This window comes from Heptranchias perlo, chromosome 34, assembly GCF_035084215.1.
Source record: "Heptranchias perlo isolate sHepPer1 chromosome 34, sHepPer1.hap1, whole genome shotgun sequence".
Classification (NCBI taxonomy): domain Eukaryota; kingdom Metazoa; phylum Chordata; class Chondrichthyes; order Hexanchiformes; family Hexanchidae; genus Heptranchias; species Heptranchias perlo.
In genome coordinates, this window is record NC_090358.1 from 8,983,766 (window position 1) to 9,008,097 (window position 24,332).

Sequence of the window (24,332 nt, forward strand, 5' to 3'; positions counted from 1 at the left end):
TTGAAAAAGCATATGACCTGCTCCACGGCCTCTACAAGTACTTCTGTTGAACCAGACACCAGCATGGTCCATTGACAACGCTCTCTTTCAAGGAGATGCTTACATTGTCTTCCCACAGACATATGGGTGAAACTAGGAACTCAACAGTGTGGAGCAATCAAACCCACATCACCAACACTCCAGTAAACAGTACTGTCCCACTGCCTATGTCAAATCTACCATGACACCCAATAAAATGGGTATGGATTGTTTATTACCAAGGTATTAAATGAGATCTCCATATGTAGGCCCGGATTTCTAGTCACAAAGGCAGTTATTGTGCATATGCTCCTACAGCACATTAACAATTCCTACACTGCATGGTTGTGGATTTAGCCTTCAGTATAATTCTACCAAAATGGTTTGAGAAAAACAAACTCTTCAGGAATTCAGAGCGGTTCCATTAAGCTTTCTCTTCTCCCAGAGAATCATAACTCTAGCCAGGAATCAACAAAGGGTGGGGGAAATAATCCAAAAGAAAGTTGAACCCACAAGTAGGTTTAAAATATTGTTGCATTATCCAGTCACTCTTCCTCATTCTAGGCAAGTAAAATGGCTGCTCAGTTAACTCCATCTTTCCTTGTGACTCCCCTTGATTGGACTATAGGTGCCAGCGCACCCACACTTAGTCCATTTCAAAGACTCGATCTGGACCCCAGAGCATACATATGACTAATGTCTCCACTGGCCAATGATGGAATCATTTCATTGTCCTCAAGGAGCCAGCCCACTGTACGGAAATAGAATTCTGTTGCACAGTGGTGTTGGAAGGGGAAATAGAAACAGGAGCTTCGTACAATGAGAACAAAATGGCTGCATCCAAACAGATCAGCCTTGAACACCCACAAAGTACACTGAGTCTCACTTCAAAAATTTGTTTGGGGAATGTGTTGATCTGTTAATTTGACCGTGAATTACAATTTATAGATCCAAATTAAGAAACAAATACAACAAAGAAACAACTGGCTCTAAGACATTCCTTCTTCCCATCATGCTATTTTTCTTATCCTGGTTACACAGGCATTGATACTAACGTAAAACAAATGTATGGTATTTTAAAGTAGTCATACATCAATATCATTTTAGAGCGTGTGTATAGAACTGTAAAGTTATGAACAGTAAAATTGGTTCCGACTTTTAGAAAACAGGTGTAATCCTCTGTAGGAACATAAGAAAGCATGGAACAAAGAAATACTATTCAGCCAATCAAAGACACTCCTTCTACAGCTAATGTACAATTTACCTTGTCATGGACTTCACCCATCCACTTAATCTCCGACAGGAAAGTTCTGTATAAATACTCCCAGATCCCTAAAGATAATCAAGCAAAACTCCAGAATATTCATCCATCTGTCCATCCTCACATCTCCACTATTTAACAGTGGCCTGCAAACCTCTACAGATAAATATTCAAGCATTCAACCCAGCCCCAGCAGCACGTCTTGCAGAGTTTTTAATCTCAATCTATTCCTAGAATCTCCGATCCTCTTCCCAAATATTTAACAGCCCCTTTTTAAAAGTTTTTTTCTAGCAACAACACCTCAGATGTTTTTTGCTGGCAGTCTGATCCGCATCCACACAATATAGGAAAATAAGACTTCTTCCTATCTCTTGCCTTATTTGAAGCATTTTTTAACATTTAGCCTGTGCCCTCTAGTTTTTTGTTCACAAGTTAAATACTCTGGTTACATCTACATCATCTGTGCCTCTACATGGATCATGTCCTCCATCAGTCTTCTTTTCTCTACTGAAAATAAATTCAGCTCTCAACATACTGAGTAGTTGGGCTCTTCTATAAAGCTCTTTGGAACAATGTGAAAAGCTTGTTGTAGCTAGATGTGCTTTTATAGCGATGGTGTTTTATGTGGATTATATATTAATGAAGGGGACTAAACTTCAGTGGTGAACTCATTCTTCTCTCCATCCCAAAATGTAAAAGTCTCCTAGCTAGTTCTGTGTACCTCTGGTTAGAAATACTGCCACACTGACATCAATTCCCTGCGATTCTTAGCAGGGTCACCGGCCAGATGATTAAGGACCGCCTGACAAACCTTCAAAGTATTTCTTTTCCTGTGGTACCCTTTTTATCCCGAAGACACATGTCATGCTGTAGTATGGCTTCAGAAACCCTCCGCTGCTTCTCTCAAGTGGCCATTCTTCAAGTGTGTACAGTAGTGTCATCAGTCTATTCAATCATGATGCCCAATCCTGTCCTCACCCAACATCTACATGCAGCACTTTCCACCAAGGATCATTGGATAGTGCTCAGGAGTGAGAACCCTAAGTGATTATTCCCTTCTCTAGCCCAAAGTGATTGAGGCCAATAGATGCACCTCAACCACCAGCCTGCCTGAGATTGTCCAACTGAACACAGATGAGGGCTTGAATTGGCATCTTCATGGTCTATGTGGTTCAATACAACACCACATTACATCTTTGTCCATTCAACCATCAGGTTAGCCCACTTTCACTGCATCTAAATGGAGAGCAGGGTGAATAATGTACTACTGGGGTTCAGGGACTCTTTACTTGGCGAGCCCCAATATATGATACATCACTGGGAATATTATATGAGTGCTATAGTAGAAAGTTACTGTATCACTTTGTTAAAATTAATGTAATTAAATTAATACATTTACATTTAGATTCTTTGTAAAGAATTGTAAGGTTGGATTCTGAAATCTACACTGCATTCTATTATTATCTTAAGCCAATCTAATTTCAGTGAAATAATGTGTTTCATTGTGTTAAATATGTAGATAAAATGCTTAATTTTTAAAAAAAATATATAAAAATTTATTTTCACGTTCATCCTTTTATTTGTAAAATTCAGTGATCTGATATTTTGTGTGGTAAAAGTAGATTGAAAACTTTACAAAAGCAGCTGCATTGTGTTCAGTGCAGGCCATATGTAGGAAATATATATTTTTGAATATAGCATGTATTGGCAGTGTCGTAGCATCTTTCTTGTGAGTCTTGCTTTATTACGCTGTATATGTATTGCATACTGTAGTTTGCTTGTATGATGTATGCCTTAGAAGAAATCTATAATCATCTTCATACGCTGAATCCTGGAACCTACTTGTAAATGTTGCAGTTGACATTTTGTACTGTATGTTTTGCCAAAGACTCTTTGTCAACCTCGAGGTTACTGTTGGCAGAAATATGGTGATACTTTGTGTTTGTTTGAGCCTGCCTCTTCAAAACAATAGATATTTTCCAATGTTACTTTTTCCATTATAACAGAACCAATAATCAGTAACAATTAATGGGTGTCAGGTCCATAAATAATCTATCGGATGACCTGTTGTACTGACTGGCATCAAAATAGCTTTCATACTATCAACAAAGTATGGACACATTATGTTTCAAGAGGCAGCATCCCTCTCTGGTGGTCCTCACAAATTGGCATTAACTAATTGCCAATCTACTTTATAATCTAAACATAATTTCACCCTATTGTAGCCCAGTTGGTCGAATGGCAGAGTATTGGCCACCAAGCACAATGCCTGCATTTGCACCACATCTTCAACATACCATGACTGCCCTTAATGGATGAGAAATATCAGGCCTCACTTATTGGTCAAGTATTTCACTGTAATGAAGTACTGCAGCTAAGGGAAGTGGGGAGTTGATGTGAGGACCAGTGTTGCTGCCTGACCATTGGTGACAGCTGAAATCCATACCTTGCTAGGCTAAGAACATGGCAGTTACCAGTCAAAATCTCGAAACCATGCGGTAGATTTTGACTTTGTGCGATGGTGTAAAATGGGTGATAGTGAGTCGGTAGCCAGTTATACATCTCTCCTAATTTTTATTTCCATTAAAGTCAAAATCTATCCATGTGCCAATCAAACAGGAACAGCCGACAAAGACAATTTTTTATTAATCACCAAGAAATAAGCAAAAATAAATTTCACAATAGCTTTAGTGGTAGAGCATTGCTCTTGAGGCCCAAGGATGTCTATTACTCAAACCTTAGGAGTGTACTTTGAGTTTTCTGCTGACTGGCCAGACAAAGTTTAATCAATGGGATGGCACTGGGAGGGTATGGATGACATATGGTCAACTTACTCTACCTCAAGAGCTTCTCTTGTCAGACAATAATTGAATGCCACTGAGTACAGCAAGGGACTGGTCCACATCTTGAACATTTATACTGTGAAGAGGTGAGTGGCTCCTGTAGGAAGAAAAAGGGGGTGAACAAAATGGATGGAAAGTTAATTGAAAGTAGAACTTTTCTCCAGGACTGAGCAAAGCCATCTGCTGTCCAAAATGAGCCAAATCTGAACCACTGGAATAGCCATTTGTTTGTCTCTCAGCCTCAATAGTAAAGGAAAGACCAAATTCAACTCCAAGTTCCCATTTCACTATTGAAAGAAATGATTTCAAGTACGGTGAATGGAAAAAGGGCACTCCAGAGAATCAGCCATTGTACTTCTCATGTCTGACAGAAACTCAGCTCCAATCAAGTCGATACCAACAGGTGAATACTTGTGTTTTGTGAAAATCATTTTCAATTGTATTCACTCCTGTTAAATAAATCACTCTAGCCATCAGTTCCTGTTTAGTAAAATTGTTTAAAACATATTAACAATCCAAATTCAATTGTTGCTTTTCATACAGATTGCACAGCATCTGTTGTATCTGAAGAATTACAGCTAAAGTTAAATCCTGAGATATTTTATAAAGTAAGAAATGTTGCATCATAGTCAAAGATGTGCAAGAAAAGGCATTGGTACATTAGAGTTAACACACTGTTGGTTGATCACTGGGACCTGGATTTCAATGCAGTCAAGACCAATGGGAGAAAAGTTCCCACTCTCTGTTGACTATAAGGTCCTAAGTTCCTACATGAAAAACATTTGGGGTAATGTCTACCCAGTCCCATTAGTGTAAAGCGGCTCCTAATTCAGCATTAATTGACAATTTAACTCTGAGGGACCAAAAATGTAGGAGATAAAACTAAATCAATTGGGAAGTGCTGTTTTGAAGATAAAGGCTAAGGTACATCGTTGATACAGGTGACTACACTGTATCTGTCCTACAACAGAAAAGTGTTCCATTCCCCTGCACTGCCAACTTGATCAACATAAAAAAAAAACCTAGAAAATTAATGGGCAAGAAACTGTGCAACATAAAGATTATTTATGAGTAAATACTTCATTGGTTCACCAAACGACTCGTTGAACAAATGTATTGTGCTTCCTTTGTTTCCACCATAGTTGTGTTAGTTTGTACATTTTCTTATTCAGCAGAGCAACACATGGGAGGCACAGTTCCCTACTAATATCGTCAATCCCCCACGTAGATTTAAACAATAGTGTAAGATAGATGGGCAAAATGGCTTCTTCTCGGTTCATTGTTATTGTATTTGTGGAGGCTGGAAGCCATAGTCTGTGAGAAACGTCAAGGAGTCATTGCGTTTTACCTAATAAAATGGAACACCTTAATACCACACAGCTCTGCATCTAAGCCTAACAAATTAAACTATTCCTAGACAGCTCAAAGGCCAGGTGGCCAATTGACTCCAAAACAGTGACACTGTGACCAACAATCAAGTGTTCACCCTGTACTCTTAACTTAAGATTTAGTGCTACATTCATATTAAGGAAAATGAAAGGGATAGTGATTCCCAATATTGATTATATTTAGAGTATATGTCCTAAATGCATAATCATTTACTCCTGTCTGCTTACATATCAGATTGCATTGGGCGTTCCAGTCATAAACTGGTCTTTCTTTGTCTAAAAGACTTTGATTTTCAAATAAAAGATACAGCAAGGAAGACATGATTTAGCTCAAGACTGTAATCCTTCTTTGTAATAGTACGAAACTAAATATGAACATCTAATAAATCTGTCAACAGCTCCGTATGTAACCTTGTAACAATCACAAATCTGTAATCCTAGACAAAGAGGATTGGAATGTGCATTCTTAAAATATTTTGGCAACAGTTTTTGAGAGATTTCAACTCTAGACTGAGAATTTTAAGAAACCATGTAGAAGATTAAGTGGAGCAATGAGTTCGATATTGTCCTTTCACATTAAGAATCAAATTGAGCCCACACTGATAAGATGACATTTTCTGCAGTTGTAAACAATCTACTTAGTTTGGAGAGAAAGCACAGAACTCAAGGACACAATTATAAATATCACTTAAGATTGGTTAGCAAACTTTCTTCCCCCTCTCCACACTGCCTTTCATACATCATAATCCCTTGATACGATGCAACAAGCTTGTACATGTTCTATACTTTGGGTTTAAAATGTAAAACAGTACTGGAGATGCCAACAGGCATAAACCAGGCACACATTTAAACGAGTAAAGCCCACATTTATTTATTAGTGTTGGAGGCAACTCTCTACTTCACTAAATTGGCCACACTCACTAGGAACCAAACTTATTCACTTAAGACACCTACAGCCAGCAGCAACTTTCCTCCCATTGGCCAATTTCTCTTTGTGCCAATATACATCTGTTGCATATATTGCATCTCCTCAGTACTTCAGAAGAAGGTTACAATTTTAATGTAATGACTTTAATCATTTGGATTATGCAGAGATTAAAGGTCAAGGATTTTAAATTGACTGGAAGTTGCAATTGAACAACGGCAGTGCTGATGAAATAAATGTTTGAAGATGAAAACCTGCGCAGCCTCAGTCACTTGTAGAGATAAATTCCTTTTTTATTGGTGATAGATGAATATAATACTCTGTGTATCCATTAGTTTATAAAGGCTTTATTAAGAGAGTGTATCACTCTGATGGATTAACCTTTTAATCACTGTTGTGCCTCAATAATATAGTAAGTGTAGTGATGTTTGGCCTATTTCTCTATAGCCTATGCTATTGGGATTCATTGTCATCAACACATTATTTTACCCAGTGTCTCATTTTCATTCCATTCTCTTCCACCTGTTTGAAGCAATCATTTCTAAATAATAATCTCCATATCAGACTCACCAAGTAAACTGGTCTTGGTTTTTAATCATGTCTCTTTGGTGCAAATGGATCCACTCGAGGCTTGAACCATTACAACTTATTTATTTGAAAGGTCTTTGATCTGGATGCCTCATTCATCCACAGGGGCTTGTTTTTACAGTATATAGTATATAGCCCAACATAATATTAATTGCAAACACCTTTGTGCTTCTTTGAAAGATAATTAGCCACAGACGGTCAGACATCAGTGTCAGGGTAAAAACTAGTCTCAGCATCAAGCAAATAAAAATCCTGTCATCTTAAAAATAAATTCAAGTTTGTCTAAAGTTGAACCCATTAAGGCATGCATCCTGGATCAATTAAACAGAACATACTTGCATTGACTTAGAGTTACAACTAGGCATTGCATGCATTTTTAGAAAATATATTCAGTCTAGAAATATTTTATTGTAAATATATCCAGCTTAAAGTCAACACTAAAAGCACATTTTCCCAATATCAACTTTTCTATCTCTCAAAGTTAATTTGCCAAGTGTCAATATCTTTTTCTCACACAATGAAGATAAATCTTCTCATTGGAAAGGAGCAATGAATGTTGGTAAAGAAAGAGTCAGCAATATGTATCCATAGTCTTAAGAGTAAAAATGTGTTTTAATACAATATAAAAGCAACATCTTAGGTCAAAAGTATGTAGTAACCGTGAGGTAACAGAACAGCGAGAACTAGTGAATAGTTAAGAATCTAAATAATAAGCGACATTATAATGAGGGAGGCATTCTGTCATTTTGAAGTCTTTGACTGAACAGTATGCTGCATCTTTTTTGCACTGAGTCAGAGAATACTGGGTAGGGAAGATCCCTACTATTGAACTGGGAACTGAGATTACAATTCTTGTCTCTTACTCACCCTGACTCCAAGTTAGAACTTGAACCTAGAACGTGGCTTTCTTCTGAGACCAACCAGTGCTCGGATACCTAATGGCTTTGGCTCCACCTGTGCTTTAGTTGTGTCTGTGGGTGATTTGGTTTATAGGTAGTCACTTGCATTCAAGAGAAGCACCGTGGTCGAGGTGCTCCCGAATCAATAGCAGGGGCACTCATAACACACTCACTGGCCATTTTGCAGGCCACCTCCTCTTTATCTGTGACTCTCAGCAGAGTTACTGCTCCAAGTGCCTTGGACTTCTATTCACAGCCAGTCTGATTGGAAAAGCTGCCAGAGTGGGCACCAGTGCTGTTTGCTTCTCCTCTTGCTCTTCAAATGGAAAAAGCAAGGGATGCTGTTTGGATTCAAGCCATCCAGCAATCATAGCACAAGTGAAAGGACCACTCAGCCATCCATACTATTGAAATCAGGAGCTCAAGAGTGTGAGGATTAATGGGCACATACCATGTCACACCACTCCATGGTCCAGCAATCCTGAGAATGGCCCTTGAACAAGCCGCTGCCTTGGGATTCTAGCCCTTGACAGAAAGTTAATGCCATACATGTTTTATAATTTATATGTGCCTGCCTCAAAGATTTGCATGTTCAAATGCATAAAAGACTAGAGATGGGACTTCTGTAGCAACATATACAACGGCCAACAGCCACTCCAATATCTCCTTTTGGAGCAAAGGGTTTGTCAAAAGAGCATCTGATACCTCACAAGCCACAGCTTAGGTCTCTTGTGGAAGTGTGCAACCCACTGCCCACGATAGAGGTGCTTGGTCCTCAACTCACTGCTACGCCAGTACTGCATCACTGCCAAGGAACCTGCAGGATGGCAAGGGATGGTACCTTTTAAGTACACATGAACCTCACACCCATACTAATGTTAAAGTTGCAGAGAACCTCACAGTTCTGCCCACTAGCTCTATATCTACTTAAAGAAAATAAACTGGGGATAAACACAACAGAAATGGAGTAAATAAAAACAAAAAATGCTGGAAATACTCAGCAAGTCAGGCAGCATCTGTGGGGAAAGAAACAGGGTTAACGTTTCAGGTCGATGACCTCTTGTCAGGACTAGAAGAAGTTAAAGATTTAACAGTTTTTAAGCAAGTACAGAGCCAGGGAAAGTGGGGGGTGGGAGGAAGGTAAGGGGAGGAAAGAACAAAGGGGGGGTCTGTGATAGGGTGGAGGGCAGGAGTGGTTAAATGACAAATGGGAAGATGATGCAAGGCAAGGAGGGTGGTAATGGGACAAGTAAAGAATAAAAAGATGGGTCTAGAGGAGCTGTAAATGGCAACAACAGAACCATTAACAGCATCTGTTGTCCGAAAAAATGGGAGCAGTAGAGTAACAATCTCTTTTCTTTGTTGATAAAATATTTTTAACAATTAGAGTTCCTGGATACTGCAGAGCTGCAGTGTTGAAGCACTAGAACACTATGCCATAGCAATGTTGGGGTGCTGATGGAATCTTCCCTGTGGGGATGGTTTCAGCCGTGAGAAGTCCATTTCCCACACTGCCCATTTTTGTGATTTCCCTGAGTGAGATTACTCAATTTAGAGCCAATTTGTGTTCAATGATTGGCAATTCAAAGTTCAATGCTCCTGACCACAGGGAACTGGGTTGGGACGACCCAAGGTTATTTCATGTAAAATCCAACCACCAGCAGAGAGAGAGGAGACTTTCATCCCAGAGATGGAAGGACAAGAGGCAAACTCACTGAACCACTCAGTTTTCAGAATGTCAGCATTGTAAGTATCGACCAGTCTATGATTATCTGTGGAACGCTGTCACATAGAAAGGGATAATTAAATTCAACTCAATGACCCAATCCTAGTTGGTTCATCATGTCCTGTTGTCCATTTCCCCACCCCTCAACTAGCAGAAAAACTTAGTCAAACTTCATAAGTATGACCCATCCAAACGGTGCAACACTCTGGTGCTCCGATGTACATCATCAAACACAGATTCCTTACTGCCCTTTAAAGCATCTATTCATCTATAAATGAATATGTGCTTTGGAATAAACACTCTGTATAGAATAAATACCACAAGAAGGGTTTACATATTTAGTTCAAATGCCTTTTCTAACCATTTTTTATTCAAATGTATATAATCTAGTTTGCGCATAACTTCATTCAGCAAATTGTAGGTTTAGAAAATTGTTTCCAAAAGTGCCTTCTCCCCACTCTGTGCTGGGTTAACTGACCTGTACTCTCCACTCTGTTCTGGGTTAACTGACCTGTACTCCCCACTCTGTGCTGGGTTAACTGACCTCTGCTCCCCACTCCGTGCTGGGTTAACTGACCAGTACTCTCCACTCTGTGCTGGGTTAACTGACCTCTGCTCCCCACTCCGTGCTAGGTTAACTGACCTGTACTCTCCACTCTGTGCTGGGTTAACTCACTTCTGCTCCCCACTCTCTGCTGGATTAATTCACTTCTGCTCCCCACTCTGTGCTGGGTTATCTGACCTCTGCTCCCCACTCTGTGCAGGGTTAGCTCACCTCTGCTCCCCACTCTCTGCTGGGTTATCTGATCTCTGCTCCCCACTCTGTGCTGGATTAGCTCACCTCTGTTCCCCACTCTGTGCTGGGTTAACTGATCTGTGCTCCCCACTCTGTGCTGGGTTACCTGACCTCTGTTCCCCCCTCTGTGCTAGGTTAACCGACCTGTGCTCCCCACTCCGTGCTGGGTTAACTCACCTCTGTTCCCCCCACTGTGCTGGGTTAACTGACCTGTGCTCCCCACTCTATGCTGGGTTAACTGACCTGTGCTCCCCACTCTGTGCCGGGTTAGCTGCAATAGGGGGACTACAATTGGTCTCTTCACCTTTGGGCTAGAAAGGTGGGGTGGGGTTAAATGTCACCTAGGGTTCCTGCTCCTGATCGCTATTGAATAACTCTGCTGGAAGTGCACGTGAGTGGGCATCGGGTAACAACTGAACAACAATCTTAAACTGCCTATCAGCATTACTGCACTACAGAATTCTGTTTGGCTGAAGTATCTAAACAGGGATTTCAGGGTTAATGATGTTTGGTTCTAACTAATAAAACGTTATAAAATATCTATAAAACTTTGAAAATGCAAAATTTTGGAATCCCCTGCCTCCCTCCCTCCCCCCCCCCCAATATGACAGGCTGCTGCAAACATTCACAGTCCCACTGAACATCAACTGTAATCATTAAAAATGTTTCCTTTACTTCCTGGATAACAAGCTAAACACACCCTTTGGTTTCTCGGTTGGTCTAATTGCTCACATTTTAAAGGTGAAATCAAATGGTTTCTTTATGAATGTAGGTCTTAAATAAATTGTTTTGGTAAATGATTGAATTTAAAGTGTTAAACTGTTACTCGACTCCCACATCGTTAAGCCGCCAATGCAATGAGCAGACCTTAGCTCCTCCGCTGGTTCTGTGGGTAAATGCGCTACACAGGGTGAGCCGTACAGGTCCTAGGTTTGATCCCTGGTCTGCGATTCAGGCAGGGCAGAGGTAGGGGTGTTACCATGCCTCACCGCCCCTCAACTAGGGAGAAGAAAAAGAGATCAGCCAGGGTTCTTGCTCTTGGCTTCTGTCCGGTGAGCGCTATGGACATCGGATAAGGACAGGATTGGGCTCAACTGTGCTCCCTCCCACGGTTGAACAGCTGACAATCATTGTCTAGGTTCACACATGAAGAGTGGCCTCTTGGGTGAGGTACTGGAGGGCTGATGGTGCCAGTGGAACTGTCCCACTGCAGGGAGTCAGTACCTTTAGGAGATATAGGGAGGACATTGAAAGAAACATGCAACTGACTCTGCCTTAACAAAAGTGGGAGAGCTCCAAACCTGAGATTCACTGGTGACTCCACTCAAATCCATTGTCAAGATAGGCAAACTTATAGTGTAATGTTGTTCCATCAGTTTACGGGCCTTAGACGCAGCAATGAGAACAAAGCCAGATTCAATTGGCCTGAAGCTGACCAATTGAAGATTAGAGCTAGACCAGGCAGGGCACACCTGACAGTGTACATGTGACCCAGGGTAAATACTTCCCTCCACACACACAAAATGTTAATAATGTTCCTCTCTAAACATCTGTCAGTTGGTCTTCTCTGGACAACCTCTTGTTCACCTTGTGCGTGAATACACTGGAGTGCTGGTCCCTGGAGGACTAGCTCAAGAAGTGTAGCCTGGTTACTGGTGGAATATGTGACCACTAGTCCTTGTTTCTTATTGGAGCAGGATGCTATCAGTTTGCCCTACCAGTGGGCTCAATGATATTGGGTTGGGGGTAAACGAGGACCATCTGGATCTGATCCTTGTTATCTCTATGGGGTGAGGAGATTTAAATCTGTTCTCTGTGTCTCTAACTCCCTAACAGTACAATAAGGAGAACTTCCTCCCAGAGGAGGTCCATGTATCATCCTTCCAATTACCTCTTAAACATTGATGTCACAAACCCCCGAGTTTTACCAATTGTGAATCCAAAATGTACAAAGAAAAGTCAACCTTGTGTAGACATTTTCCTCAAATTACTGCTTAAAATCTACAAAGGTTCTTTGGGTACGCTTGGCTTAACACACAATGGCTGGGTCTAATTTCCTGTACCGCAGTTTTTCAATCAAAATCCGGACTGAGAAGTGTTGTATTAGAGAATTGTATGTTAGACTATCATTATTCTATAAATTGGTTATAATATGTCAACAATTGAACTGAGTTCAGTTTATCAATATGGACGCCGTGGTATGGAAAGGATAATGGATCCTAAAGCAGAGCCCGTATCTTGGGCTCATTTGATACATCCCAACTCACTGGCCTGCACTGGGCAAACATCTGCCAGATCTGGGCCCAATAACGTAACAGACTATCCCAAGCCTAGGACCGTTCCCTCCAAACAAGTTGGCTGATCACGGGAATTCTTGGTTGCTGTGACTGGAATCACTGCCTGGACCATTCTAGACTCTTAAATGAAGACACAGCGATGGGGAAACTAAAAGGGATGAGAGGGGAGGGGAACAGAGATTCTGAATGCAAAAACCCTTCACTGGCCAAAGGGACAATGTGGAGTCTCGCAGCATTCCAGGAAATTTTGGTTTTCCAAAGCTGCCTTAATGAGCTCTTAAAGGCTGGATGTAACTTTTTCTTTAAATAAAATCCTCCTGAAGTGAATGTAAGCAGATGTACTATGGAAATCAAACAGAAGATAGATGTATATGAGGAAATTCAAATTAATGCCAATGAGAAAAGATTTTCCAAGTGGATTTGGGGGATGTAACAAGGAAGATTATATTTTGAATATTGTTTTTAAATAATCTGATTTCACCTTTAAAGATGAGCACTAACATTGGCTCAATAAACAATGAGGGGCAACTGAATGGAAGGTCCTCCTGTGATCAACACAGCAACGCCCCTTGCCTTTTAGCTCATCTTGAAGCAGTAGACCCCAAACTTTCCATTCTCCTTCCTCGGGAAGCCGAAAGTGCGAACCCCAGGCTCTGGTGGGCCGCACTTTGGCCGAGGGAAGGCGATGGGGTAGCGAATGCTTCCATCGGCAACCCACCCAGCTTCGCAGCGATCGAATTTGAGAAACTTCCAGGCAGCGTAGAGCTGGCCCACTTTGGCGATCTCACCCCCATCTTCTCGGCAGGCTTCCACCGCTTCATCAAAGTTGAACTTCAATGGATGGCGTAAGAAGTACAATTTACCTAGAAGAAGACACAAGGCATTACGCAAGAGATTGGAGTCAGTACAGGAACCAAACAGCCTGGCTAAAAATAGAGCACAAAACAAGGTAGAGCAAGCACGTCTGGTGTTCATACAGGAACTTCATCACCATCACCAAATATGTCACGCATCTGATTTCACAAAGAAAGAAAGAACTTGCATTTATACAGCACCTTTCTTGACGTCCCAAAGCACTTTACAGCTAGTGAAGTACTTTGTTGAAGTGTAGTCACTGTTCTAATGTAGGAAACGGGGCAACCAATTTGCACATAGCAAGGTCCCACAAACAGCAATGAGATAATGACTAGATAATCTGTTATTAGTCATGTTGGTTGAGGGATCAATATTGGCCAGAGCTCCCCTGCAAAGAAGTGCCACAGGATCTTGTACGTCCACCAGAAGGGGCAGACAGGGCCTTGGTTTAATGTCTCATCCGAAGCAACCCCGACAGTGTAGTATTCCCTCAGTACTGCCAGTCTAGATTTTGTTCTCAAGCCTTTAGCAGTGAGATTTGAACCCACAACCTAGCTGAATCAGAGACGAGAGTGCTACCACTGAGCCACAACTAACACCTAAGATAGTGTGCAATTCCACACAACATCACTACTCAACTACGGGTTCCATTACCGCATGTTGCTTGTGTCTCTCCCTAATGGCTTAGTTGGTAATTGGCCATTGTGGTTCCTGAGGTCCTAAATTGTCCTGCTGTGTGCTGAGGAGACACCACAATTGTTCTCAATGCCCATGGGTTATGGAGAGGGACATTAAAAGAAAATCAACCAAGGCACCTGCTACCCAGTGTCCCTTGATGGAAAACTCATGTGTGTAGATGTTGGGTGCAGATAAGATTGGGTTGATGCTTTCTACAGTCAAATATCCTAACCTTAGTAACTAGAAAGGTCTCCCTGTGGTACGTTTTACTCATTAGGCTAATCATACTCACTCTGACTTTTCCCAAGAGATAAATATAACACAATGAACAATTTCTAAATGTTGGGTAGAAAAAATTGAAATTAAAAGTCCCTAACTTTCTATTCTATTTAAAGTATCTATTGTAGGTTTTTAAAAATATAAACTTAAGTTATTATTGTAACCTGAGAAATCCATCGTAGTTGCTTAGTGATCTCCATAGCAACACTAAAGCTGCAGACGTGTGATTTTCTTAAGATGTTTGCTCCCCCCTTCCCTTTTCTCCCCATGCCGTGCACTATCCTAACCCTCAGCATACGTTGGCAAGCTCTTCCCAGCCCCATTGGTGCCATTGTGGGGGAGGACCATCGGCTTGAGACCTCCTCCCCGGCCACATCAATACCAATGGGAGGCACACATGAGTAGCCGAGGCTGAAGGAGAGACACAGCCTCTGAGATCTCCTTCTCTACAGGAAGGTACCTAATCTCTGCTCAGTGCCAACCTCGTGGCACATTTGCGACTGGCAATCCACTGCGTACAGAATCACGGGCGCAAACCCTTATTCTTCCATCGTGATGCATTCGCTGTGCCTTCACGCTGCTCAAGGATCCATCTTTTATTTCTGTGGGTACCTCCCCACCTTACGATGCACCAAGAACTCTCCACTGTCCTTTGTTCCATACCTTTCAAAGTTGAGGCAAAGCAAAACACATCGTATCTGTGCAGGTTTTTGTGCCGCTGCCCGTAGTTTCGGACGCCCGCCGAGTTGTCCTTGCCACCGCATGGTCCTCGCGGCGTGGTGATGGGGTACTGAACAGACCCGTCCATCAGCCAGCCGGCGTTGCACCAGTCCAGTCCGTCCTCCCAGGCCTGGAAGAGCTGCTCGAAGGAGGCGATCATGGCATCTTGCTCCTCGCAAGCTTGCTTGGCGTCATGGAAATTCAGCTGATACCGGCCATGGTGCGGCTGGTAAGGGAAGACCACGCCTGAAAAACAAGGCAGGTGCAGCGGTCAGTCTCCGCAAAATAGGCACTCAAAAAAGAAACATCTTCTATAACACCACAACACTCTGGAATTGTATTTGATTTGAACAATTACTGATTGCTCAACTGGTAACTGCACTGACCGGAATATAATCTAGGCCATCCATAAGACCATACGACCATAAGAGATAGGAGCAGGAGTAGGCCATTCGGCCCCTCGAGCCTGCTTCGCTATTTAATGAGATCATGGCTGATCTGATTTTTACCTCAATTCCACTTTCGCACCCTTTCCCCATATCCTTTGACTCCCTTGGTGATCAAAAATTTGTCTAACTCAGCCTTGAATGTATTCAATGACTCAGCTGCCACAGCTTTTTGGGGTAAAGAGTTCCAAAGATTCACGACCCTCTGGGAGAAGAAATTCCTCCTCATTTCCATCTTAAACTAGCAACCCCTTATTCTGAGACTATGCCCCCTAGTTTTAGATTCCCCCATGAGGGGTAACATCCTCTCAGCATCTACCCTATCGAGTCCCCTCAGAATCTTGTATGTTTCAGTAAGATCTCCTCTCATTCTTCTAAACCCCAATGAATATAGACCCAACCTGTTCAATCTTTCCTCATAAGACAACCCTTCCATACCTGGAATCAACCTAATGAACCTTCTCTGAACTGCCTCCAGTGCAAATATGTCCTTCCTTAAATGAGGGCACCAGAACTGTAAGCAGTCCAGTCTAGGAAAGTCAATCCTGGTCTGTACTGGTTTAGCTGATCTTGATTAGGGCAGCAATTGGGGCTACAATTGGCTTTAGTTCCTTCCTGTAGAGAGGGGCAATGGAAAATCAGCCAGGGTTCCCGCTGCTGGTCGCAATCCAGCCCACGTAAGTGCACATCAGGTGTGAGCAGGTTCCATTTGATTATGAAAGCCCCCTATGTTCAATTACCTGCCAACACTCAATACCTAGATTCACGCATGGAGTATGGCCACTTGAGTGCAGTACCAGAGGAATGCTGGCACCTGTAGAACTACACCCTATCCTTCTTAGTCACTCCATGTCCCATGGACATACCCCCATCCAGTGAACAGGTGTCTGCTTCAGGCCTCTAGGAACATAGGAACAGGAGTAGGCCATTCAGTCTCTCGAGCCTCTTCTGCCATTCAATTGAATCATGGCTGATCTGTATCTTAACTCCATCTGCCCACCTTGGTTCCATAACCCTTAATGCCCTTGCCTAACAAAAATCTATCAACCTCAGTTTTGAAATTTTCAATTGACCCCCAGTCTCAACAGCTTTTTGGGAGAGAGAGTTCCAAATTTCCCTTACCCTTTGTGAGAAGTGCTTTGCCAATGTTACTCTAAAATCATGATGTGGAGATGCCGGTGATGGACTGGGGTTGACAATTGTAAACAATTTTACAACACCAAGTTATAGTCCAGCAATTTTATTTTAAATTCACAAGCTTTCGGAGGCTTCCTCCTTCGTCAGGTGAACGATGTGAAATCGTTTTCACATCGTTCACCTGACGAAGGAGGAAGCCTCCGAAAGCTTGTGAATTTAAAATAAAATTGCTGGACTATAACTTGGTGTTGTAAAATTGTTTACAACTCTAAAATCAGTCACTAGGAGGAGCTGATGATCAGCCCTCAGAAGACTCTTTTCCCAGCTCTACCCATCTTGAGTTACTGGTAGGTTGTGCAGTACATTTGAAACCACCTGTTTACTCAATGTCATACCATGTCGGTAGATTACCTCGTAACTCCAGCTCGATTATGCTGCTCTCATCCTCCAGCCCGTCAATCACTTCACACTTGTACTTCCCATAATCTTCCAGCCTGACATCAGTGATGACCAGCGACACCTCCCGCTCGTCATTCTGCTGTAAGTAAACACGCCCCTTGAACTCTCCGAAACTGCGATGGCGCAACCCAATCGCCACGATGACATCACTCTCTTTGGAGAAATCCATGTTGAGTTTGGACCATTTAACCCTGACCTTACGAGTCATATTCACTTCTGGCTCATAATGGTAGTGGCAGGTCAGCGTCACGTTCTCTCCCCGGTATGCAAAAAGTCTGTCTTTTTGGGTTTCAATGTGGAGCTTGACACTGTTGTAATCTGAAGAAAAATAATGAAAACAGAAACTACTCATTGGTCACATTTACCCAATCCAGATTTAAAATCAGAGTCTGACGTGGCCTGCCGGAGGTTGTCACACTGACCAGGAAGATGCCAGGTTTTATCCCCAGTCCATGACGAGTTGGTTGACCTCAATCATGGTAGCAGGTGACAACAGTGGCCCTGGGCTAGGGAGGGGGAACATCAGCCAGGGTTGTTGTTCCTGATCACCATTTAGTGACTCTCGCTGGACATGTATCAGCACCTCCCAAATCCACGACCTCTACCACCTAGAAGGACAAGGGCAGCAGACACATGGGAACAACACCACCTGCACCTTCCCCTCCAAGTCACACACCATCCCGACTTGGAAATATATCGCCGTTCCTTCATCGTCGCTGGGTCAAAATCCTGGAACTCCCTTCCTAACAGCACTGTGCGAGAATCTTCACCACACGGACTGCAGCGGTTCAAGAAAGTGGCTCACCACCACCTTCTCAAGGGCAATTAGGGATGGGCAATAAATGCTGGCCTTGCCAGCGATGCCCACATCCCATGAACGAATAAAAAAAGAGGGCAGAATCGGAACTCAGCTCAGATGCTCTCCATAGGTGAATACCTTGCTGACACTCAATGTCTAGGCCCCTACATGAAAATGGGCTACTTAGGCAAAGTACTGGATATTGGATAATGGCTAATGCTTGTGGGATCAGACCATTGAGTCAACATCTACAGGAGAAAAGGGAAGGAAATGAGAGAGGCTTCCTGGGCTGCTGGGAAATGTCATGGGGCCCAATCAGTTGAAACTGAATAAAGTAGGATGTAAGGTTGGATAGGTACACTGGGGTATCACATGGTGGGATAGAGTCTCTGATGGGTTGTGGAAGGAATGGGCTTGATGGGCCAAATGACTTTCTCATGTGCTTACTGCTGACTTGCTCACACTTCAAAGTTAGTTCTCGAAAGTGTTGGCAGCCCAAGTCCTTCTGCAGGGCTATGGGGAAGAGCAGGGGACTAAATGGACAGCTCTTTCAAAGAGCCCGCACAGGCACGGTGGGTCGAATGGCCTCCTCCTGAGCCGTACCTACTACGTTACTATGATAGTTCAAGGGTGCTGGGCTATCAAAGCAGCCATGTGTACAAACTGTATTTATCACTGATAAGAATTCAACCAATCTTGTTCGGCAAGAGCACAGCAGAGAGCGAGAGAAGCAGCAAATGGAAAGGAGGTACCCTGCTGGTCCTGGGGTTGAGTAACAACTGGAGAGGCCTACATCACACCGGACTCATCAACAGCTCAGAGTAACTGTGTCTGGAATGAAGTGGGAGACATTTTAAGGATAAGACGCCAGTAATGTCAATACTTACGCTCCCCGTTTCCATTGCCATTCCCGTTGCCATTAATGTAGAATGCACCATTCTGCGCCGGACACAGAGGCAGGCCGGTCAGCTGCAGCAACACCACTATCAGAGCAAACTTCATTACTGAAAATCGCTGTTTGAATCAGCAACCGGTCTACAAAAGAAAAAAGGGCAGTTAGGGTCAGTGCCTGTTTTAAGTTGGAAATTAGTGGTTAGCTGATGTTAACCATGGGTTTAGAAGCCTATGGATCATAGGAGGAAGCTAAGACTGAGGGAGGTTTTAGCATCCAGAGAAAAGAATGAGTTAGAATGAATTAGAGCTGAAATCGTTACATCCATTTCTTTTCCTGTTGCATTAACCATTTTGTGATTTTCAGTGATGTTTCTACTGAGAGCGGATTGCAACTTTCCTTCTTCTTTAATAAAAAAGCTGAAAATAGCAAGGACAAAAATCCAATGGTCCCCAGGACCACTTTCCTTAAGAGCTTTTTAACAAGCAACGTACAAGTCATTTTTGGTCTATTGCTGTGCTAACTAGTGTTTGCCACGTGGTGGCGCTGCAACGAACTTTCTCATTGCGTTTTGGTGTAGTAACTAGTTGTAGCCACCGAGTGGCGCTGTGCAGAAACTAGGAATGGCCTCATTTGCGCCACCCAGTGGCAAAGATCGGGAATTACAGCACATCTGACCCAGAAATAACCAGCAAGGGAGGCATTGGTGACGTGCGAGCCTAAATAGTGAGTTAAAGCATGTTAATGAACTGTGGCTGAGCCCACCCCAGCATTGAACCTTGGACGTTCTGGTCTGTATGGGTCAGTACTACCACACAGGAGTCAATGAGTCAGCTGGGGAGTTGTTATGCTGACTCTAGCAGCCAGATGCAGAAATACACAACTCCTCCTTTAAAATCCCCCTTAAAACCCACCTCTTTGACCAAGCTTCCAATTACCCCTCCACGAGTCTCCTTCTATGGCTCAGTGTCGATTTTTTGTCTGATTGCGGTTCTGTGAAGTGCCTTTGGGCCGTTTTTCTACGTTAAAGTCGCTATAGAAATGCAAGTTGTTGTTGTATCGCGGACACCCCTTTATTAACCCAGCTCTAACATCCCTCACACTAATGATGCCCAAATTGAAAATGAATATTAAAAAGAATGTCCATTTCAGCTGTTAAACGTTGTGATGGGTTAGGCTGCCAAGAGGGGTGTGTGAACACTGCAAGAACATCCCCAAGTGTGGAGCATCAGGTTGGCGGAGCGTGTTCTGACCCACGAGGCAGCAAGAGCAACACGAGGATTTGAAATGATGGCCTAAAGTAGTAAAATGAGAAGTCAATATTTAAAATTTTAAACTGACCATCTCTAGTCCTGAACTCAAATAATTCAGCGCAAAAGTTTAGTTAAACTGCTGCAGGTGTTGTGTTTAAATTGTAACCGCAGATGGCAGCAGAGACCCAGAGTAGAAAACTCAAAATACAGTACTCCCCTCAGGAGTGGGACAAGAGGATAATTCATTCCCCAGCAGTTTCCATCGTGGTTAACTAGTTAGTTACTGGCTTGTTGACCTGAAGGGAGAGCATCAATTTTCTTCCCTTCTCTCCTAAAGGTGGTAACTTTTACTGGGATACAGTACTGTGGGCACTGGGAGCCATCTCGCATTCACCCAACATGTCTTGAGCCCAGTGAGCATAGACAGGCTATTTGACCATGGGGGCACCACAGCCAAGCCCAATCCTGTCCTTGCCTAGCATCACCCGCACTTGGCTGAAGGGGATCCCTGGCTGATTTTTAGCCTTCCTAGCCCAGGGATGCCAAGACCTAGAACCCTAATAAAGTACTTTTCAAGTGTAATCACTGGTGTATTGCAGGAAACACGGTAGCCAATTTGCACACTGCAAAGTTCAACAAACAGCAATAAAATAATGACCAGATAACCTGTTTTTTGTGGTGTTGGCTGAGGGATAAATGTTGGCCAGGACACTGGGGAGAACTCCCTTGTTCTTCTGTGAATAGTACCATAAGATTTTTTAGGTCTATCTGAGAGGGCAGTTAGGTCTCAGTTCAACAACTCACTGAAAAAACAGCACCTCAGTATCAGCCTAGATTTTGTGTTTAACTCTCTGGATTGGGACTTGAACCTACAACCTCTGACTCAGAAGTAAGAGCACTACTCCCTAAGCCGCGACTAATACCTTGTACCTACTGTACCACATCACCTGCCAACCTACCAACTGAGCAATGAGGCGAACATTTTTTTAAAAATCTGCCTTGTTACTTTTGTGACTGCGCCCTGTTGGGGTACTCCTAGAGGGGGGTATTGTTAGGACGATCGATGCTCTCCCATGGTCCTTCTGTGACACGTTATCAGTTGCAGAAACCATATTTCTTGAAGGGATAAGAAGATCAATTAATCTACGATTTTAAGGATGGGGCTTGTGTTTTGAAATCTCACCCGAATGCCCGTTGCTTGAGTTTTACGAGTTGCCTCCAAGTACAAATAGCTCCTTCTGCCGTCATCGAGTCTGACTCCGTCAGATCTTTGCATTTTGTGATGCCCTGGGCACTGGTGATCGGGGCTGCTGTTTCATGGTGTCTAAATAAGTCCAATTCCATTTTTACTGCATAGGATTTTTTGATAAAGGGCAGACAGCACCTCAGTTTAATGTCTCAAGTGAAGGTCGGCACCTCAGACAGTGCAGCACCCCCGCAGTATTTCACTGGGAACATCAGCCTGGATCTTGTTTTCGGGCCCTGAAGCCATCATTTAAGAGTGAAGCCCACAGGTCGCAATCGCAGAGGTGGTCTTAAAGGCAGGCTCTGTGCTTAGAACATCTCGAGCCCATAGAATAATAGAGTGCCAAATAACGTGCAGGATAAACCAATAAACCCGGGGCTAAAACATCATGAAATTGGTGTTTATTTACACTAGACACTAAAATAGTTTCTTTATGTTTGATTATTTCACAATAATTTGTCTGAGTTTTTTTTAGTGCTGGTTAGTATTTATGTTTCTCACCTTCCTCCAAAGTAACTAAAAGGGAAAATTACTTCATGGCATCATTACCAGATACTAACTGCTGTCAATTTGTGTGTGTTTCAACCAAACACAGACGGTGAACTGAAGTGAAAATATTTGCTGTGATTCTTAACTTTATTTGACAGAAAGCTCCGGAAACAAACACAAATAGTGCAGTGGGGGTGGGGGGAATGGCCAAAATCAGCACCAAAAATCAGCAAAATTAAAACTAGTTAAAATAACCCCCCCAAAAAAAAATCTTTAAAAAATAACACACACCTGAGTGCATCTGGAGGCTGTTATAATTTTTTAATGGAATTATTAATGTGAAGTTTTATTTCTTCAGTAGCCCCCCAACCTAGAGGCCCTCTCAGTGCCCAGTCGCTGCGCCCCCTCTCTCTGGGTGCCCGCTATGTCCTCCCCTGCAGGACGGCGGCGCTGCAGACAGCCATTTACTTCATTCAAACTTCTCCAAAAGTTTCGGAATTTTTTCGAGTTTGAAAAACTTCAGAACTTCACTTCCGCACAAACCTCTTAACCGCACCGCAAACTAACCAACAACATGGGCATTCTTTCTCCCTGTCGCCTTTGTTTTTTAATCTACGTTGCAATCTTTAGTTAATAATAAGTTATCCCGGTAACAGTAAAGTTTTTTAAAAACATATAGAGAAATATTGAAAAGTTTCCACATTATTCTAACTCGTTTTGGTTATCAGAAAAGTTATTAAAATAACACGAGGCTTTATTCTTCTCCAATTAACAAGGACTCGATTTAGGAATTTTATTTAACAAAACGAAAACCTTAACTTTATTTTCTGACTTTTAGTTTTATTTTCAGCAGGTACTGGACTATATTTTAATTCTCCCATTAGTTAACACATTTTATAACAATGAGATTATTACACCTTGTGTTCTTGAACAGGTAACTTCACTATCACAAGGGGCCCGACTCCTTCTTGAATTTGCCACTTTCCCTCTGACCCACGCAGCTTTTTTCCCCTCTCCTCCTCCTAAACTATTCCTTATCTTCCCAGCAAAAGGCTAATTCCCCCTCTCCCCAAATATCACCCGGATTTTTTTTTGTTGCAAACTTTAAAAGAAATCCGGAAACTTTGTTTTTTTTCCCCCTTAAATTTCGGCTGAAACTGCACCAAAGGGACATTTATATTAATATAAAAAGCTGCATGTTTGAAAACAAAAGTGCTTTGAAATAGCACAAATCTGCACCTTTAAATAGAGAAAATAATGTACTTACAAAGTTGAACAATTTTTTTTGTGCTGCAAGTTTGAGATGAGTTTCCTGCAAAATAAAGCCCAATGCTTTGCCAAGTGCTGCTGTCCCTTTGTATCCCAGAGCTTGTAGTAAATCCTTGGAACGTAATAACTGTACTTTATAAAAAAGGAAAGAAGTAACTCAACGTCAGCAGCCAGTCCAGTGACGCTCCGTCCTTAAAGCAGCCCCCGCCCGCTCGGCCGGACACAGCCCGTCACACTTCTGCAATTGCCCAGTAATATGTTTTTAAAGGAGACCTCCGAGTGAATCATGTCTGCCTGCCCACTGTAGGGGGCTCGTCTGTACTAACAGAACCGTGACGGTTGGAATTTAGATTGTCCAATGGAAAATTGGAGTCCTCAATACCACCCCTCGCCCCTACCAAAAAGACTACCTGCCCTCAATGAGGCTGAACTAAAGTAGAAGCTAAAGTTTGGTGTATTTTAGGGTCAGCTGTGCCTCTTTCTGTAAAAGATCTTTGTGTGAAATATGTTTGGGATTAGATCAATAAACAGTATAGCGGTTAAATTACTTATTTATCCATCTGTATCTATCTATCAATATTTATTTATCTAATTCATTTTTTTGTGTGTGTTGTGAACAACTCCCAATTTTCTTCCTTATTGGTTAATTTGTTGTGTTTGTCCCCTTTCTAATTTTCCAACCCAATCCCATACAGTGTCCCACAGTTCCATAATGTACACAGTCCCATACAGCGTCCCACAGCTCCAACAAGTACACAGACCCACACGGCATCCTGCAGTTCCAACAATTACACAGTCCCCTACAGCTCCAACAAGTACACAGTCCCATACAGCGTCCCACCATTCCACAAAATATACAATCCCATACAGCATCCCACAGCTCCACAAAATACACAGTCCCATACAGTGTCCCACAGCTCCACAAAGTACACAGTCCCATACAGCATCCCACAGCTCCACAAAATACACAGTCCAATACTGCATCCCACAGCTCCACAGAATACACAGTCCCATACAGCGTCCCACAGCTCCACAAAATACACAGTCCCATACAGCGTCCCACAGCTCC

General features: G+C 42.6%; 1 protein-coding gene across 1 annotated transcript; it reads right to left on the reverse strand.

Moving 5' to 3' along the window:
• Positions 1 to 7,066: 7,066 nt before the first annotated feature.
• Positions 7,067 to 23,387, reverse strand: LOC137301765 (hyaluronan and proteoglycan link protein 3-like). The gene is made up of 5 exons (XM_067971391.1): positions 23,262 to 23,387; positions 19,002 to 19,149; positions 17,268 to 17,633; positions 15,217 to 15,519; positions 7,067 to 13,604 (listed from the first exon to the last, which is right to left on the reverse strand). Exons 2-5 carry the CDS (start codon positions 19,114 to 19,116, stop codon positions 13,318 to 13,320), a joined length of 1,071 nt encoding a protein of 356 aa, XP_067827492.1. The 5' UTR covers positions 19,117 to 19,149; positions 23,262 to 23,387; the 3' UTR covers positions 7,067 to 13,317.
• Between the last annotated feature and the right edge of the window lie 945 nt (positions 23,388 to 24,332).

What these genes read in the sequence shown, in the direction of transcription:
- LOC137301765 (XM_067971391.1), bottom strand. Translation starts at nt 19,116, where the DNA reads ATGAAGTTTGCTCTGATAGTGGTGTTGCTGCAGCTGACCGGCCTGCCT. An exon ending in AATCGAGCTGGAGTTACGAG is followed by an intron (nt 15,520 to 17,267) that starts GTAATCTACCGA and finishes CTTGTTTTTCAG; the next exon opens with GCGTGGTCTTCCCTTACCAG. An exon ending in CTTTGCCTCAACTTTGAAAG is followed by an intron (nt 13,605 to 15,216) that starts GTATGGAACAAA and finishes GTCTTCTTCTAG; the next exon opens with GTAAATTGTACTTCTTACGC.